The following is a 19,148-nucleotide window of genomic DNA, read 5'->3' on the forward strand; positions in this document are numbered from 1 at the left end:
TGCCAGGCCCTTTGTATCAATTTTCTCATTTAATTCTCACAATAAAAAAATGAGGTAGATAAACTCATACCCATTTTACAGATAAGAAAACTAAGGTTAGAAAAGTAACTTAGCTAAGGTCAGACCACTAGCCAGTGGCAGAATACAGACCCTCTGGAAAACATGCTCATTCATGGCAATACCCACACTGTCTCAGTTTCTTGGTTGTTCTCCAACTGATCTAGAATATTTGGACACAAACGCAATTGAAGAAATCGAGTTATGAATGCCAACATTTTATGTTCCTCCTCCATTTCTGACCTTTCACCTTTCCTAGCTCTAATCCATCCCTAATTCTTATCACACCCTTGTCCCTCATCTCTTCTTGGACTCTTGCTCCATCCCCAGACTCAAGCTGCACTGGAGTTCTAATCCCATCCCTGAGCCTCTCCCCATCTCTCACCTCGTAGGTGGGAACTACCAGTGGGAAGATACATGTTCAGGAATAAAACAATAAAGTAATTCTTAGCAGTTTTTAAAAAGCTGAAGGTTTAATGATATCTTGGTAGTAGCTGTATTACACATTCCTGATTCAAAATGGCCTTATATAAATATCCAGACCAAATGTCCTACAAATAACAACCACATTAAAATGTCTGGGGCTATGCCACAGAGATAACTAATCCCTGGGACTGTAAATTATAACAAATTCTACTCTAAGAACTTCATATGCATGTTCTTATTTGCATGTCACACAGTAAGGCAGAAGGACAGTTGGGGATAAAGCCTATACAATCCATCTCCAGAGTCCATGCACTTTGTATATTTATTACTTTCTGTTCTAAAATTTTTGTAAGTATTATATAAATGTTGGGAAATGCCCTGTCCGGTTTCAGGAACTGCAACCCTGCCGACAGGTGAGAGGGCCCCCAGGTTGGAAATAATCAAGGAGGCCTTGGGAAAACAGGCCACTGAAGAGATGAAACCTGTCCCCCTGGCAGGGACACAGCCCCTGCCTCCCTCACATCACCCAGCTTGGCCCTGTGATGGTCAGTTGTTGATGATGGGTGAGTTTCCTCATGAGGAAGAACAACCTAAGACAGACATCAGCCAGTATGGGCAGCAGACATGGACTTCAGGGACATGGAGAAAGGGCAAAAACGCCCCTGCCCCTCAGCTCGGCTTGAATATGACCAGAGTCCTCATTGTATCTGAAAGAAGACTCCTTGTCTCTTGGCAGCTCCCTCCCTCTGCCTGGCTCAGGCTCGAAACAATACTGGAGACAGTCCTAAACTAGATCTGGCCATTCCTAGGGGAAATCAGACCTGAAAGTAAAGTCTTTAAAGTATGCTTTGTTTCTCCCTCAAAAGCTATAGCCAGCTCATGCTGGGAAGGAAATTTACATTATTCACAGACCCTAACCCTATATTCTTTGGCGCTCTTATGTTTACTAGTCTCCTCTTGGATCCATGTAAATCAGTGTGTTCCTGCCATTTGTTTTCTTCAAAACATCGTCTATTCTCTGTAAACATTAACATACTGATGTAATGAGATAACCTGTGCATTCCTGTTACCCAGCCCCACGGATAACCCTTTCAATAAAAGCCTTTGGAAAAATGGGCTCGGGGCCTTCTCCACTACATAAAAGAGCCATGTCCCTCTCCTGGAAAACAGGTGTTTGCAATGACTTGTGTTTATTTTCCTCCATCTGTGACAACCCCGTGACGCGCTCTGTGGGATTCAGAGTCCATGCTCCCATCTCAGCTGGCCCGGACAGTAACCCTCAGATCCAGGAGCCCCCACGCTCCCCATGCCTGGCGACACACTCGTCCCCGCAGCAGTTGTCCCCCCGACCAGGGACGAGCAGCGACCCGCACTTGCTCCGCCGTGACATATAAATACTCAGGAAAAAAAGTTATTTTAAACTGACTTTTTTTTATTAAATTGATTGGGATGACATTGGTTAATAAAATCATACAGGTTTCAAGTATACCATTCTATGATACATGAGTTGGATATTGAGTTGAGTGCAATATGATTCTTAAAAACCAAAAGATTCTCACTTGATATTTTAAATTGGAATTGAGCAGGATAAATTTCCAAAAATTTTTGAAATGTGTGCTCCTCTAGCCAAGCATTCAATATTACTATCAATGAATCATTTACCAAATAAAATTTTGAGTGGCGTCATATTCAATAAATCTATATTTTGCATTCTAATTTTGATGCATTTAAACTCCTAGCATATTATACTTTTAGGCCTTATAAACTTAGTCTGTTTCTTCCAATTTTTTAAATAAAATTATTTATTTTTAAGAAATATCATTACCAACTTGGAGGCCAGTGTCTTATAAGACACATTGCGTGACGCCTATTTTCTGTAGCGCCAACAGACAACTCTCTTCAAAAACATGAAAGAGAAAATTAAGCTTTATAAGAAAATCACAAGTTGGTGGTAATAAATAATTTATAGAATAATAAAAATATCATTTATAAAATGTGTTATTATAACATACTATTTCACATCTTTTGGTTTCCTCACCTGAGAAAATACAGATGGTAACACCACAGGTTATATGGAATGTTCTGCTTTTATCCAACAATCTTCTGGTTCTCCTGCTTGCAACCTAAATAAAAATCACTTAATATTATAAAAATGATATAGTAAATAAGATACATGTACAAAGTTTTTCACTACAGCATTGTTTATAATATTAATGTTTTAGAAATATGGCAGAAGTCTATCAATTAAAAATTAATGAAATGAATTGTGATATATCTAATCAATGGTACACTCAAATCATTATGGAGAATGTGCGAAGAATTACTACTGATAACGAAAAATGTGTAAGGTATATTGTTAGGTAAAAAAGTTATAAAACAAATCCTATATCGTTTAAATGTTAACATATCTGTAGGCATTTACCCCAAATTGTAATCAGCAGTTGCTCTGGTACAGTAATGTTATGGGAAACCTTCCCTAATTACTTCACCTTTTTCTGGGATGTTTGAATTTCTCTATATAGAGGGTCCAGCAGAAGTAACACCTGCTGGAGCATGGTTGGTAAGGTAATAATATGGGTATAATAATTTATAGTTTTAATTTGGACATGTCACCTAAAATGTCATATGGTGTGCTTGCATGTGCTATTGTTCTGTTACAGAATTTCATGCTTACGATTTTGTAGTAAAAAAAGGGGGCATTATAAAAAAGGACACCCTGTATAAGATTCCTTTTTCTAGACAAAAAAGTAAGATTTTTTTAAAAATAAAGCAATTTCATTTATGGTTTTAAATGCCTGCTTGATCTTAAGAAAAATAAAATGTCAAGTATCTTTGAATACCTATGTTTCTCGCTAGGGGAAAATCCTTTAAGACATTAAATCCTGAGAGACATAATGGGTACTTTTCTTTTCCTGCCATTTATCTTTTCTTCCTTCATGCCAAGCCAATGGCCAACCACAGGGATCAAAATCTAGCATTTTAAAATGGTAGACAACCAAGAATTATTGCCACAAATTACCACATTAAAAATAAAAGAGTTTCCAAATATAATTACATGAAAAGGTTGAGAAGTTTTACTGTAGTAATTCCAGTCATATAAACTTCACAAGACATCAAAGTGACCTCACATTAACAGCGCTTTTTAAAATATCGATATCAAAATAAATAAATGAATAAATATCAATATCCATCCAGCAATGCCTTACTATCTTAGCGAAGAAAGGAATAACCACACATACACCACACACACACACACACACACACACACACACACACACAAGGATAACTGAAGACAAAAGAATTTCAGTTGAGTTTTAAATTTCAAAGTGCTTTTGTTTTCTTAAATACTTCATTTTATAACACTATCCAATATGACATCACCATTTAATCAAGACATCCTTCCTAAGCTTACATGGCTCAAAACAGGTTACGTGCTTTGAGAGATAAATTGCCACCAACACTAGCACTTAATCTATGTATTGCTCAATAGCCTTAGGGCTTGTGTTTGCTCAACTGGATTTACCCAAATGAAAAACAGGATCTCTGTGAGGCACGGTACAGTGAAGACAGCCCCAAACTGGGGCTGCCCTTAGCACAGACATTCCCTAGTCTCACAATCCTCAAGTTACTTAAACTCTCTATGCCTCAGGTTCTTCATCTGCAATACCTGATTGCAGAATCGTTGTGAGGATTATATACAATACAATTATACATACAATTATATACATACAATTATATATGTGAAGTGCTTAGCACAGTGCTTGATACCACTATTAATAACTTTTTCTATTATCCTCTGCTTTTAATGTTATCTAAAATAGCTCAGTGATCATCTTGAACAGTGACATGGTCTTTACCGTCATCTTTGAAGCAGTCACTCTAGGAGAAAGTCAGACCCTGAAAACTATATAGGACTAACATGCCACAGATACACTTGATTTTCATGCTGCAATCTGTGACTACAATTTTATTTTTCTTACCTTCTGGGATCCTCGAAGGTAAGCCAGGAGTGTCCGGCACATGGGTAAAAGGATAAGGCTGCAGTTGAGGTTAAGAACAGATGCAGAGGCTCTGCTTAGACACAATCCTAGCTGAACAAATAAGGCAAAGGTCAAAACACAGTCAAGGACAACAGTAAACTGCAAACATGCTGCAGACCTCACACTGCTCCTCCTTTAAGGACCATGGTAAATACCAACTCCTTCAAGAGTCTTTCCTCTCACCAAAAACCCCCAAGAGGAACTGGTCTCTTTCTGTTATGCACAGCCATAAAACCTAGTCACCTCTCATTTATAGTTCTGTTTTAATAATCTGAGTACATCCTTCCAACATGAGGTCAATTTCTTGTTCTGCCTCCACCACACTGTTCTAGGTACAAGAGCCTAGGGAACCTCAGTATATTCTTCACTTCCATACTGGTGCAGTGTTGAATCCTTTGTTTGTCGGTAAGCTACCGAGGATTTCAGACAAAGCTTTTTATTTATGTTCTCTCTACTTAATTTCTTCAATTTCTTAGTTACAGTTGACATGCTTTCTCTAGAACACTCTGAGCCTCCACGCAGCCCCCTTCCACACCAGCACCTGCCTTCAAGCTCTTCCCCTTACTGCAGTAATTCTATCCATTTTTCAGGCTTCAGCACCACTCTAGGGTTCTACCCTGACCCAAAATGAGGAGAGGTGCCAGATCAGCTGTGCTTTACACAAAGCTAATCAAAACCACATTGCACAACATATTTTTCAAAAAATCATTCCCTGTCGGTATTGATGCAATACTTTCTGGCAACTAATTTTGATCAAACTCTTGCTAGATTGTCATCTGCCATTGTGCAGGTACTAACCACATAATTCATATGAATAGTTATCACATGAAAACAAGAGACAGGGTGATGTGTATACATTTTTCCTAAAATAAATGTAGAACTACTATTTTAAGAATATTGGCTAAGAAATATGTGTAAGTCAGATGCTTTTCTTATCATGAAATGGTTCATGTCCCTGAGGTTTCCAGCTTAACTCTTGGCAAAATAGCAACTCTGTTACACATTATTTATTGTCAGCACATGAAATACTGTCCCTGAAGGGGAGACAGGTAATTAGTGTCAGGAAAGCAACAATTTTCATTTTCTTGCATAAAAAATAATTAATATTTCCAAGTAAGCTATTTCTACACTATGAGTTCAATACTGTAGGGAGACAGTTCTCTGAACTACCTTAAAAAATGTTCAATATACTTTTCTCACCTCAATCAGCAAAATTATTATCCTTTTAAAGAGATGGATTTTTGTTATTTAGGTCTCTGAAGAAATAAAATAACTTTTATCTCTTTTGATCTGGCATCTGTATATAAGAAAATTTTAGCTCAAGGGAGTTTAGTTGATATTTTTACCTGCAATTTTAATGTATCAGGATAATAATTCATTTTTTACTCATTTAAAATATATCAGCTAAAGTCTATATTTAATTTTAGGACTTAGGAGATACAAATAAGTTACCCAAATTTCCTTTGTGGTTTCAATGTTTAAAGAAAATTCTTATACTTCGTTTTCTAAATATTTTTGTGTGTCTGGAAGTATTTTATTGTTGTGTTTACATTAAACCACAGAGTAATTTAATTCAAAGTGGCTTTAAGTGTCCCCATGGGATAGATGGTTTATTTTGGCATTCCACCTCTTCCTTTTTATGCTTCAAAATGTAACCGGAAATTTTACCAAGGACTCATTTCCACATATATGTTTGTTCCAGAAAGTACTTCATTCTTTAAGCTAAGATGAAAAACTTTTATTAAGTTACCAGAGTACAAATTCCCTCATTCAAAAACAGTGGAGAAAGTGAGGGAGATGGAGACAGATCCCAGTCAAATGGCACAATCATCTACTTACCTACACGGGTAACAGTCTACAGACAAGACCAGTTGTCTTATTTGGTCATTTTTCATTCATGACCTTCTTAAGAATGAGCTGCCTCAAATGTTCACTAAAAAGAAATGGCTGCCTTAAGTTATGTGCCTTGCCCACTCTGTGTGAATAACAGTTGCACCGTTCCGGGGGGCCGTACCCTGCTAGTCCAGATTTTGCACTTCATTCAGGTCTGTTGTCACTAGATGGCAGTGCTACTTTCACGGTTAAAATCCTACCTGCCAGGGTTTCTAAAACTTAATTGAGCATTCCATATGTAATTTTTAAAAGAGTAAATATATTTTAGACAGATATTAATAAAACATAGCTTAGTCCTTGCTACAGGTAGAATGTTTGTGTCCCCCCAGAATTCATACACTGACTCCTAAAGCGACGGTGTTTGGAGGGAGAAGCTCTGAGAGGTAATGAGGCCCTGTTAGAAGACGGCTGCCTGCAACCCAGAAGGAGGGCCCTCACACTCAACATAAATCTGCTGGTTCCCTGATTTTGAACTCCCCAGTCTCCAGAACCATGAAAAATTGTTTGTTATTTAAGCCGCTCAGTCTACGCAATTTTGTTACAGCAACCCAAGCCAAGACAATCCTATAGAAAATTATAAGAAAACATGCCATTTGAAGCAAATTATAAAAGAACGTAGCATCTAGGTATATCAAGTGGACAGTTATTTTCTTAAAATCTCAAATTCATGGTTTCTCATCTCAAATTTGCCACTTGATAACTATATAACTCTTGATCTTGTTAACTGTCCTTATCTTTACAGTTGAGAAGGATAAAACCTCCTTATCTGTAAAACTAATGTAATATATGTAGCTCTTAGGACTTTTGTGAAAAACCAGTTTTTTTTAATGCAAACACTATATAAAATTAACTTACTGCCTTAGGGTCACTGTATCCCATCCTTTCTCTAAATATTCTCTTCTGTGCTTCACAGTGAGTGTTCCACTTACATTACTCATTTAAAACATCTATTGTGATACGCACATATTGCAAGGCACCGGGAGTTCAACAGTGAACTAAAAACAGAAAATGACTTTTGCCTGAGGATGCTTATATTTTAGTAGCAGAAGTAGATATTGAATTAAAGAGTTACATAATCAAATGTAAATTGTAACAGTGATCGATGCTGTGAACGAGAAATACAGAATATGAGCATGTGTAACACAACATGAGATCTCAACAGGAAGGTTCGAAACACTTCCGTGCTTAACAGTGACCTCTGAGCCTCTGAGCCCTGGAGGGTGACAGGAGGCATTATCTAGGAATGAGCAGGCCATCATGTGGGGGCGGGGGGGAACAGACACAGACACAGACAGCAGAATGGTGATTACCAGAGGGAAAGGATGTTGGGGGGAGGTAGTAGAGGATATAAGGGGGAATAAATGGTGATGGAAGGAGAGTTAACTCGGCGTAGAGAACACCCAATACAACATACAGATGATGTGTTATAGCTTGTACACCTGACTGCAACCCCAATAAATTCAATAAAAAAGGAAAAAAGACTGAATTGAATGACTTTTAAATACTTAATAAAAGTAAGATACTTATGCTGTTAAATAAGGTGTAGGCAAGAAATAGTGGGGGGGAGCGGGGTGGTGAACCATAGCATGAGAACTGATGTGCAGAAAATGGGAGCGTGGTGTAACATATGAGGAGTTACTAGTAGTCCAACGTAGTGGGTTGGAAATGGAGGGTGATAAGAACACAAAACTGGAGAGGAACAGGTAGGAACAGACCTTGGCCTTTGGAGGTCATGTTAAGAATGTGTACCTTTATCCTAAAAGTAATACAGAGGGATTTGTGTTTTAAGCAGGGAAGTAATATGAGGACATAAGTATCTGGTAATGATTATTCTGAATGAAGTGTGGAGAACATATTGAAAGTAATTTTGGCAAATTACATTCCTTTGTATAGTTAATCATCACAAAAGTGAAATTTTGTTTCAGACAAGAACTACATTTTATGGCAAATATATCTGAGTCTTTTATAAAAAAGGGATTCAGTTTTGACTAAATATTTTGCTAACTGATTCACTAAAAACATACTTCTAAAACTGGAGAATTAAAATAACCTAAACCACATCCCCCCATTAACCCAGTGTCTACCCACAACCCTGACCATAGGTTGAATTTTCCCAGACAATAGCTTATTCCACTGTCAAAGCTTCTATTTTGTTTTCTTTCATTTAGATGCAACCTGTGTCTCTATAACTTCCACCCACCAGACAGGCTACTCTAAATATTCCTAAGACAGACATTCAAACCCTGAAGATAAAAGTGGAATGTTTTCCTAGACCAATTTGTTTTCTTCATACTAAACACAATTAGGTGCCTATAAAATTCCTGATATAATTTTCACAACATCACAGTGAACCTTCCCAATTTACCAGAATTCACCATGTGCTCTACGTAGACTAACTGTAGAGAGCAGTACTGAAGGTCACCATTTCCCTCACTAAGAACAGGACCTGCTTATTCTGTGTTACATTGTAGAGTAACTATGTCACAGATGGCTCATCTTGGGTTTACAACATATAGATTTTCTCACATGAAATGCTATTACACTATAATCCCCTCTATCCTATAGAAAAAAAATGGAGGTGTGAGAGAGCAGGTGCACAAATTCAAGAACTTACTGGCTTTAGCCCATTATATTATATCAAGTGTGAATCCTGTATTCTGATGTTTACCCTTATTAATTTGCCTTTGCTGAAAATTTTACATTCCTGTTTCCTACATCTTTATCCAAGTTCTTGACAAAACTATTAAAATGTAACAAAATCCTATTGAAATAGTTTACACTAGGAAGAACTTGCAAACTACCTTTTCTGGCAAATTAACTTTTAAAAAAACAGTCTGCTTTCAATTGGGAATTTTCTCAACAATTTGGGGGAAATATAATATCACATTCTTTATGCAAACATCTATATATAACTACTGTTCAAAGATATTATAAAAGGCCACAGAAGCATTAATAGTAAGCTTTAATAATTGGTCATTTTTCTAGCTACCTCTTGGTGAGTCAATAATTAGTCACTTCTAGGAAAAAAATAAGAATAAAAATTACCATGGAAATTTATAAAATATTTTTAACATTCTGATTTTGTATTTTGTGTTTGTCTAAAATTATGTAAATTTGTACTCATTAAGGTCAATATTTTAGATTCTTTTCCCCCAAGAAAGTATGTTTAATCGATCCAAATGAAGCCTATCCAATACCTAATTCTTACATGTTTTATAGTCACAGGACTGTAGCTCTTTCACGAGGCCTTACAAGTCACCAGTCCAACTTCTTTTTGCCCCCACTTACACCACAGTTTATAAAGATGCAAGGACTAGAACCCAGTCCCGGAGCAAGGGCTCTCCCTCCACGCTCTCTGTCATTTCCCTAATAGCACTCCACTCCTAGAACGGAGATGTGAATTCAGGCACCTTGTCTAGGGTTCTTTCCAAAGCATAACACTTTCTTACTCTTGCAGTTTTTTTAACTTTTAACCCATCAGCAACTTTCCTTGTCATTTTGAGTAAATCTTTACACAAGATTCCCTAATCTGACTGCAGACTGAAATTACTTGGTGAACTATTTAAAAATAAACATATAGCCTTGACTGGTGTGGCTCAGTGGGTGGGCATCATCCTGCAAACCAGAACGCCACTGGTTCAATTCCCAGTCATGGCACGTGCGGGGGGTGCAGGCCAGGTCCCCAGCTAGGGGTGTACTAGAGGCAACCAATCAATGATTCTCTCACACATTGATGTTTCTTTCCATCTCTTTCTCTCTCCCTTCTCTTTCTCTAAAAATAAATCAGTGAAATCTTTTTTAAAATAAAACATAACTACTTAATTAAAAATAAATATATGTCTGCTGTACTTCCTGAAATTCTGATTCCTGACATATGGAGCAGAGCCCTTAAGAGGTACAACCAGACTTGGTAATCACTGTTTTAGAATATACTTTGAAGTCATACAAACTTGAATTTGAAACCTCTTTATTAGCTATGTGGCTTTAGGTGATTTTCTTACCCTCTCCGTCATCTTTATTATTTATAAAATTTTTGAAAAATGACAATATATCTACCCCAAAGGGTTATTATATTAAATGAGCTTATATAGTAATTAGTGCAGCCCCTGGCATACAGTAAGAAGTCAACAGAAGCTATTATCATCCTGGTCCCTCATCATCCATAAGCCAGACCTGGATTCAGAATTTAAAGGCTCTTATGGCATGGCTTTCCCCAATCACTCCTTCCAGGACTGTTTCCATCCTCAGCTCTAAGGGTGATGTTATAGTTGAGGCTATGGAAGCTGAGCTTTATTCCATTCAACTGTACCTAAAGAATTCAAAGAAAGTTCTAATAACTAGTAGATGCTCAATAAATATATGGTAGATATATATGAATGAATGAGACTATGAGGTGATCCTTCAATGTCCTCATGTTGAAAATTAAGAAAAAAAGAATCAGAACCAACAGCAATTACTATCTAGATATCTATATAGCTTAAATCTAGGATTACTCAGAACTTGCCCTTTTCTTGATACCATATTGCCCAGGACAGCAACTCTACCTCCACTTCCCTAACTCCCACCATTCTGAAGACTAGGATTTCTCTATGGAACTGAGCAACACCCAATTTGAAGAAAACCTTCAGGGCCACCGTAGCTCTTTAATGTGACTCCATAGGTCATCTAGTCCAACCTTCATCAGCCTTCACCAGATGAACTCTATTATTCTTCAAGTCTCAACCCAAGAGACATTTTGTCAGGCTATGTCAGGCTGACATCCCTACCTATACTTTCTTTTACACCTCCAAATTTCCTGCTTCTTCAAATATACTGAAAAATTTAGAGCATCTTTCTCAGTGCTTCCTTTTTGCTTTTTACTACACCTCCTTTTGAGCATTTAACCCATTATATTGTAATGTTTTAGTTACATATCTCCTCCTAATCTCCCCCACAAATCTAGCTAGCAGTGGCAGCACTGGAAAGCAGTAAAGCTGCCTATTATCTTTGGGGAACTCAAAAATCCATGGCTGTTAAGAAAGAAAACTATTTTAAAAAATTTTCCTTGGAGAAAATATACTTTTAGCAATGAAAGGCAAAAGAAAAGAAGTCATGAAACAGAAACGTGAACAAAAAGAGACAACCTCACCCCAATGTTCACAGCAGCACAATTTACAATAGCCAAGTGCTGGAAGCAACCTAAGTGGATATCAATAAATGAGTAGATCAAAAAACTATGGTACATTTACACAATGGAATACTACACAGCAGAATGAAAGAAAGAGCTACTACCCTTCATAACAGCATGGATGGAACTGGAGAACATTATGCTAAGTGAAATAAGCCAGGGGGTGAAAGACAAATATTATATGATCTCGTCTATAAGTGTAATCTAATCAACAAAACAAACAAGCGAAAAAAAAATATATAACCAGCAACACTGAAAGAAAACACAAACCGACAGTAGTGAGAGGGGAAGAGGGGAGGGGCTCCCGGGAAAAGAAGGGGAAGGATCAAGGAACATATATAAATGACCCATGGACAAAGCCAAAGTGGGGAAGGATTGGGGGTGGGGCAGGAAAGTGGTGGAGGGACAATGGAAACAAATGTATCTGAATAATAAAAAATTGAAAAAAATACCTATAAACTTCTTAACAGACCAAAAAAAAGAAAAAGACAACCTCATACAGTAGTCTATACGATTTCCAAAAGCAATAGTAGGCATTTTTTACTGTCTTAACAGTAACCAAAAGGGTCCATGGCAGAAAATCAGAACAATTTATTTTTCCTATATACATATAAATCAAACCTCTGGTTCTAATTTAAATATTTAGTTTGTACCATTAATATATTTTATAAATGATATACAGTATATTATATAATATATAATTATACAAAAATATATAATATGTAAGTATATAATAATATTATAATTTAGAATATGATGGACATTCTATGGAAGTGAGATTGTACTTAGGAAGTTAAAAATCATATTTCAGTGAAACACTACTTCAGAAGTGGATTACCTAAATATTTTCATAAGATTTTATGTAAAAATAATAATGAATAACATGTCATGAGCAACTAGGAAGCAGTTAATAATAACTGGAGTAATTTTTTTTTAAATCCCTGAATAAACTACCAATTCAGCCCTTGGGGTATATCCAAAAACTCATGAATGTCCCTTCATGACATCATAAACTGTAATTCACTCCAAATGATGATAGTGGGTTTCTGTTAATTAACAGCCCTGAAGACTTGTAACTATGATGAAAATTTTGACTTGCGTTGATCTCTCTTCCCATCTATATACTGCTTTTTAATTTTTTTTAACCCTGTCTCTGAAAGAAGCTATCAATTCTAAAGAAAGCAGCTAGGGGAAAATTTTTTTCCATACAACTGAAGAAATGCCAAAAGTATAGTGTTCATCCCTGTTTTACATCCAGATTTCCTTATGCTCAACTCAACTCTGTCCTTTTGTATGTCACCATCCTTCATTCTACCCTTCCATTTTTAGTAGAAATGTGGTCTTTCCTAAGAAGTCAATTATGAGTCAGAAGAAAATACAGCTCTTACAGAGGAAGAAGAAATCAAGATTATAACATATTTCTATCTTCATTTTGTCTACCTTGTCTTTTCTGTGCTAAAAGCCAAGAGACAGACAAGATTTACTTCTAGAATGTGTACCTGTTTAGAAAAGTTAAAATTCAACATAAATGGGATTCAGAATGCATATAAAAACACATTCATGGTTATTAAAGGCAATGCTGCCTAGTGAACAGGTCACCAGATTAAAAGGTATGAGCTTTTTATCACAGCTAACACTGTGACCTCTATCAATGTCACTTGTCTCCAAAACCTAGACCTGAAGAATTTAACAAAACAGTAATAAAAACTTCCTCCACTTTTCCTCAGAGAACTATTCTAAAAAGTAAAACATATACACATAAATATGTGTGGGTATGTGTGTGTATCTCTGAAGTAAAAATGGTTTGACATTTCTTGCTGACAAACATTATTAAAATGGAATTTACTTTAATTCACCAATTAAATTCCCGTACACATTCATGCCTATCCCTTATGCTTTCGTTCTTTTTGAGGCCCAACAACAAGGGTCTCAAGATTTACAGGGCATCTGGTTTAATGTCATTGTTATATTTTCCTTCTCCTACAGAAATGACCCATGCACAGGGAAGGGCACCAAGGAATGGAATGGACTTTGCAGAGCATGGTGGTCTAGAAAGCTCAGACAGGTCTTGTTTCCTTCATCACAGGTCCAACACATCTGATCATAATTACTGACTATTTAGTCACTTCCTTTCAGTTATTCTTCATCAGGAACAATCATTCCAAATCCTTGAATCACTCTCCCTCATCTTTAAACTATTTTTAATTTCTCAACATTCCTCCTAAAATTTAGATGACAAAAACAATTATACTAGAGGCCTGAACATATGAAATACTTGTTGAGAGGAAACAATACTGATAGCAATTGCAGCCTCTCACTTGGTTAGAATTTTAATCAGACTATTTAATAATATATATTCGAACTCATATATTAAATATAAGATATTGAATATTAAGATTTTTCTCTCATGTCAGTCAAGCATACCCTACTTAAACATGTCTATTTGACTCCTCTTGAACTTAATCCTATTTAATGACTTGTCTTATTAGAATCTATAAAATTGTATTTAAGTTCTATCTTTGTCATCAGAATACTAGCAATCTTAGCTTAGTCAACATGTCTTTTAACTATAACTTTCAACTTTGAATGAAGTTGACTTTCTTCATCTTTCTTTGGGGAAAAAAAGTACCATCTCCAAGACCTATTGATTCTAAGAAAAAGAACTCTTTGAAGAGACAAATGTATTTGAAAAAATAAATTAAAATAAAATTTAAAAAAAAAAGAACTCTTGATGCATTAAAATGGCCAATATGCTGAAGAGTAGGAATTCAATAAAGATAGACCGAATAACTTGATCACTTGAAACAGACTATTTACCAAAACTTTGTGATTCACACACACAGTAGTCCCCCATTATTCACAGGAGATATGTTCTGAGACCCACAGTGGACGCCTAAAACAGCAGAGAGTACCGAACCTATGTACACTGTTTTTTCCCATATAGTTGGTCCTCAGTATCTGTGGATTTTGCATCCAAAGATATGAAGGGCTAACCAACAGACTTGAGTATCCACAGATATTGGTATATTTGGTCGTCCTGCACCCAAACCCCCACAGATACCAAGGGACAACTGTATGTACATACCTATGATAAAGTTTAATTTATAAATTAATCATAGTAAGAGATTAACAAAAATAACTAATAATAATATAGAATAATCATAACAATATACTGTAATAAAAGTTACGTGAATGTGGCATCATTAAGTAAAATAAGGGTTACTTGGCCACAAACACTGCGATAACACAATTGATCTGATAACCCAGACAACCTAACAGGCAGGAAGTACAAACAATGTGGATGCAATGGACAAAGGGATGATTCACATTCCAAGCAAGACAAAGCACAAGAGAGATTTCATCATGCTACTCAAAGGCTGCACAATTTAAACCTTATAAATTATTTCTGGAATTTTCCATTTAATATTTTCAGACCCTAGGTGACCACAGTTAACTGAAACCACGGAAAACAAAATTGTGGGTAATGAGGGAGAAGTCACTATATTTAAGCATTAGACTCTTCTGACAAACTCTTCAAAAGAATTTAATTGGTCAACATACAGTGACTCATACTAGTTCTTCTCCTGATAAAACAATACAGTAAATCAAATGTAAAGTGATATATTGGTACAAAAGAGGAAGTGTACATCAAATGTATTTATTTTCTAAAAAAACACTAACATTGAATAAGACCAAAATATCACACCGTGGCCTTTTATTTAAAAATAAAGTAACATACAGACATACTTATTGAAGTGTACATGTAAATTTCTACAAGGATAATCACTACACTGTGATCTGCAATACAAAAACAAAGAAACAATAGAACTAAAATGGCCAACAGTAGAGAAATGTAAAACAAATTATGGTATACATTATGGGATACTATGTAGCCATTAAAAACAAGTTAAATTTGTATAAGAAAAATAAAATAATATGTGTGCTTTATTACTGAATTAATAATATGGATCTATACATGTGTATCTAGATGCACAGGCATAGATACAGATGTAGACATTGACATAGATTATATAGATACAGATGGTTACTTCTTAGAAGTAAAGGGATTTTTCTCATTTTTTTTCTACTGTATCATCGGTATTCAGCACATACAGAAGTATGTTTTTTGAAACATAATATATTTTAACAGTTACGCATAAAGAACTGGACAAATAACAATAAAAATACAAAATAAATAAAACCAGTGGATTAATATACTTTGAGATTCTAATAATATTCCCAGAAGACTTAATTCTAAAAACATAGGGCATATTCTGCACAATGATGTGTTTCACAGCATTTTTAGGTAAGTAAAGTAACAGAAGCCAACTGAATGTCCAAAAATATAAGGATGTTTAAATTAAGTATGTCTTTATTTATTCAGTAAAATATTAAAAATAACTAATGTATGTTTAACAATGAGTTTGTAATAACAACAATAAATATAATGTAATTTTTAATTCTATATTTTAAAAAAGATTACAAAACTATTTTTTCTAAATGATCATATTAAAAAAACAACAACAATAAATTGTATTTAGAAAAAAAACCAGAATGTTAACTGTGGTTATTTGTGGGTGCTGAAATATAAATGACTTTTTGTGGCATTTTCCCCTCATTCTCTATAATAAATATGGAAAAGACTGAACAAACATAAAAGTCATAAGAAAAGTTATTTTCTAAAAAAATAAAGTGGGAAAAGTCTTAAAGTACCATTTGAAGGGTAATATTATCTCTAAATAATGAAAATATGAGTGGCAAATTTGCTTTTATTTCTACTTCTGTGCTTTCTTCATTTTATCCCCTTACTTATATTATTTCATGCTAGAAAATACATGATACACTTTATGAAATTGTCTTGAAAATATATTCATAGTTTAAGGAGGACGCTTTCATAAGAAGGACGTAAACTGCTGGACTCCTCTAGGCTTTTGATAAATGAAAAGATATCCATTTAAAGCATAGGATCAGTACAAGAGGAAATAGGCATGGAAACAAATAGGAAGAGTATAAGTTACAATGAGTGACATTGCAGCTATAGAAGAAAAAAGGCAGTTCCAAGTAATGTAAAAAAGAACAACTGGGGTAATGAGAAGGCAAAGAGACAAAGTTACTAATTCTTTAACACTACCACAGCTTAAGTGGGGCCCAAATATTAAATATCATTCAAACAATGGTTCCTTTGTGATAGGTACCATATCATATTTCTTACATCATGGTTAGCTTATGTGCTGTTAAGACACTTAGCAAACAGGTTCTGAAAAAAAAGGGAGGTATTTCAACATATATTAAAATATTAATAAAGAAAAACCTAATGTACTGTCATGTGCAAAAATAAAAAAATATAAACAATTAACCCTCCATTCACATGCTATCTCACAACCGCTCTCGCCTTGTTTAGTATTTTGGCTTGGTACAGGCTATCTATCATACTTTACTGTTCAGAAATATAGAGTGAATTGTTGCTGTCACAATTTATATTTCTTATAATGCATTCTATTGTATCCACCTAGATTTTTAATGTTCTTTTCTATAATTATTCCATTTCATAGTATTTCCAAGTTTGATATTATATTTGTTGCTTTTATTGTACCTTTGTATGGCTCTTTTTGTTTAAATGATTAATATTAGGGTCAATACATAAGAAAGAGCTATATAAATACAGAAATTACTACATAAAATACCTGGCGCACTAGTATTTTGATAAGGATTACACTAAATCTATAGATTGCCTTAAGTAGTATGAGCATTTTAATGATGTTAATTCTTCCTATCCATGATCACAGTGTATCCTTCCATATATCTGTATCTTCTTCAAGTACTTTCTTCAGTGTCTATAGTTTTCCAAGTGGAAGGAATTATACTAAGTGAAATAAGTCAAAGATAAATACCATAAGATTTCAGGTATACGTGAATCGACAAAAACAAACAGACAAAATAGAAACAAACTCATAGATACAGAAAAATTGATGAGTGACACACTGGGGGAGTGAAAAAGATGGAGGGGTTAAGAAGTACAAATTGGCATTCACAAAATAGTCATGGGGATGTAAATTACAGCATACAGAATATAGTCAATAATACTGTAACAATAATGTATGGTGCCAGGTGAGTATTAGACTTATCCAGGTCATCATTTTGTAGTTTATGTAAATGCCTAATCACTATGTTGTAGACTCAGTAAGAAAAAAAGAGAAAAGACTCAAATTCACAAAATCAGAAATAAAAGGAGTTACAATGGATACCACAGAAATACAAAGGATCATACAAGAATATTATAAAAGACTATATGCCAGCAAATTCAATAACCCTGAAGAAATGGACAAGTTCTTAGAAATATATAACCTTCCTACACTGATTCAAGCAAAACTGGAAAATCTACACAGACCAATCAACAGTGAAGAAATTCAAACAACCATCCAAAACATCCCCAAAAATAGAAGTCCAGGACCAGAGAGTGCTTCACTAGCAATTCCTAACAAACATTTGAGGATGTAATACCTATTTTTATCAAACTCTCAGAAAATTGAAGAAGAGGCAGTACTTCATAACACATTTTATGAGGCCAACATTATACTGATAACAAAACCTGACAAGAATGAAACACGCACACGCGCGAGCGCGCACACTCACACTCAAAAACAACAACTATAGACGAGTATCTCTGATAAATACGAATGAAAAAATTTTAAAATACTAGCAAGTTGAATACAATGATACATTAAAGAGGTAATAAATACATCATGATCAAGTGAGGTTCCTTCCAGAGGCACAAGGATGGTTTATCATATTCAAATCAATCAATATGGTATACCACATTTAAAAAATAAAGGATAAAAATCATATGACCATATCAATAAGTGCAGAAGAGCATTTGACAAGATACAACATCCTTTTATGATCAAAACACTCAATAAAATGGGTATACAAATAAAGTACGTCAACATAATAAAGGCCATATATGACAGATACTTGGCTAATATCATACTCAATGGTTAAAAAAAACTGAAAGCTTCTTCTATAAGATCAGTAACAACACAAAGATGCCCATTCCACCACTGTTATTCAACATAGTACTGAAGGTCCTAGCCAGAGCAATTAAGCAAGTGAAAGAAAGAAAAGGAATCCAAACTGGGAATGAAGAAGTAAAATTGTCATTTTTTTGCAGATTCTTTATATAGAAAACACTACAGACTCCACAAAAAATTTTTTTAAAAACTATCAGAAACAATAAACATAGTAAAGTTGTAGGTTACAAAATCAATGTATAAAAATCCATTGCATTCCTATACACTAACAATGAAATTTCAGAAAAAGAAATTTAAAAAAAAAATCCATGCTGTAACTGCAACAAAAAAAATAAAATACCCAGGTATACATTTAACAAAGGATGTGAAGGACTTACACAATGAAAACTACAAAGCATTATTAAAAGAAATTGAAATAAAACAATAATAAATGGAAAGATATTCCATGTTCATAGATTAGAAAAACCAATATAGTTAAAATGGCCATATCACCCAAAGCAATATGTAAATTTAATGCAAGCCCCATAAAAATCCCCA

At 34.9% G+C, this 19,148-nt stretch overlaps 1 protein-coding gene across 1 annotated transcript in view; it reads right to left on the minus strand.

The window, feature by feature from the left end:
* The window catches only part of NOX4 (NADPH oxidase 4), a 187,914-nt gene that overhangs the window by 146,102 nt on the left and 22,664 nt on the right, over positions 1 to 19,148 (minus strand). Inside the window, exons 3-4 of the mRNA XM_054576412.1 lie at positions 4,464 to 4,574; positions 2,522 to 2,606 (exon numbers count right to left, since the gene is read on the minus strand). Coding sequence (XP_054432387.1) covers positions 2,522 to 2,606; positions 4,464 to 4,574 — 196 coding nt within the window. The remainder of the gene's footprint in view (positions 1 to 2,521; positions 2,607 to 4,463; positions 4,575 to 19,148) is intronic.

The sequence above is a fragment of the Pteronotus mesoamericanus genome, unplaced genomic scaffold (assembly GCF_021234165.1).
Source record: "Pteronotus mesoamericanus isolate MK-2021 breed Mesoamerican mustached bat unplaced genomic scaffold, CSHL_Meso_final contig_33, whole genome shotgun sequence".
NCBI classification, from domain to species: domain Eukaryota; kingdom Metazoa; phylum Chordata; class Mammalia; order Chiroptera; family Mormoopidae; genus Pteronotus; species Pteronotus mesoamericanus.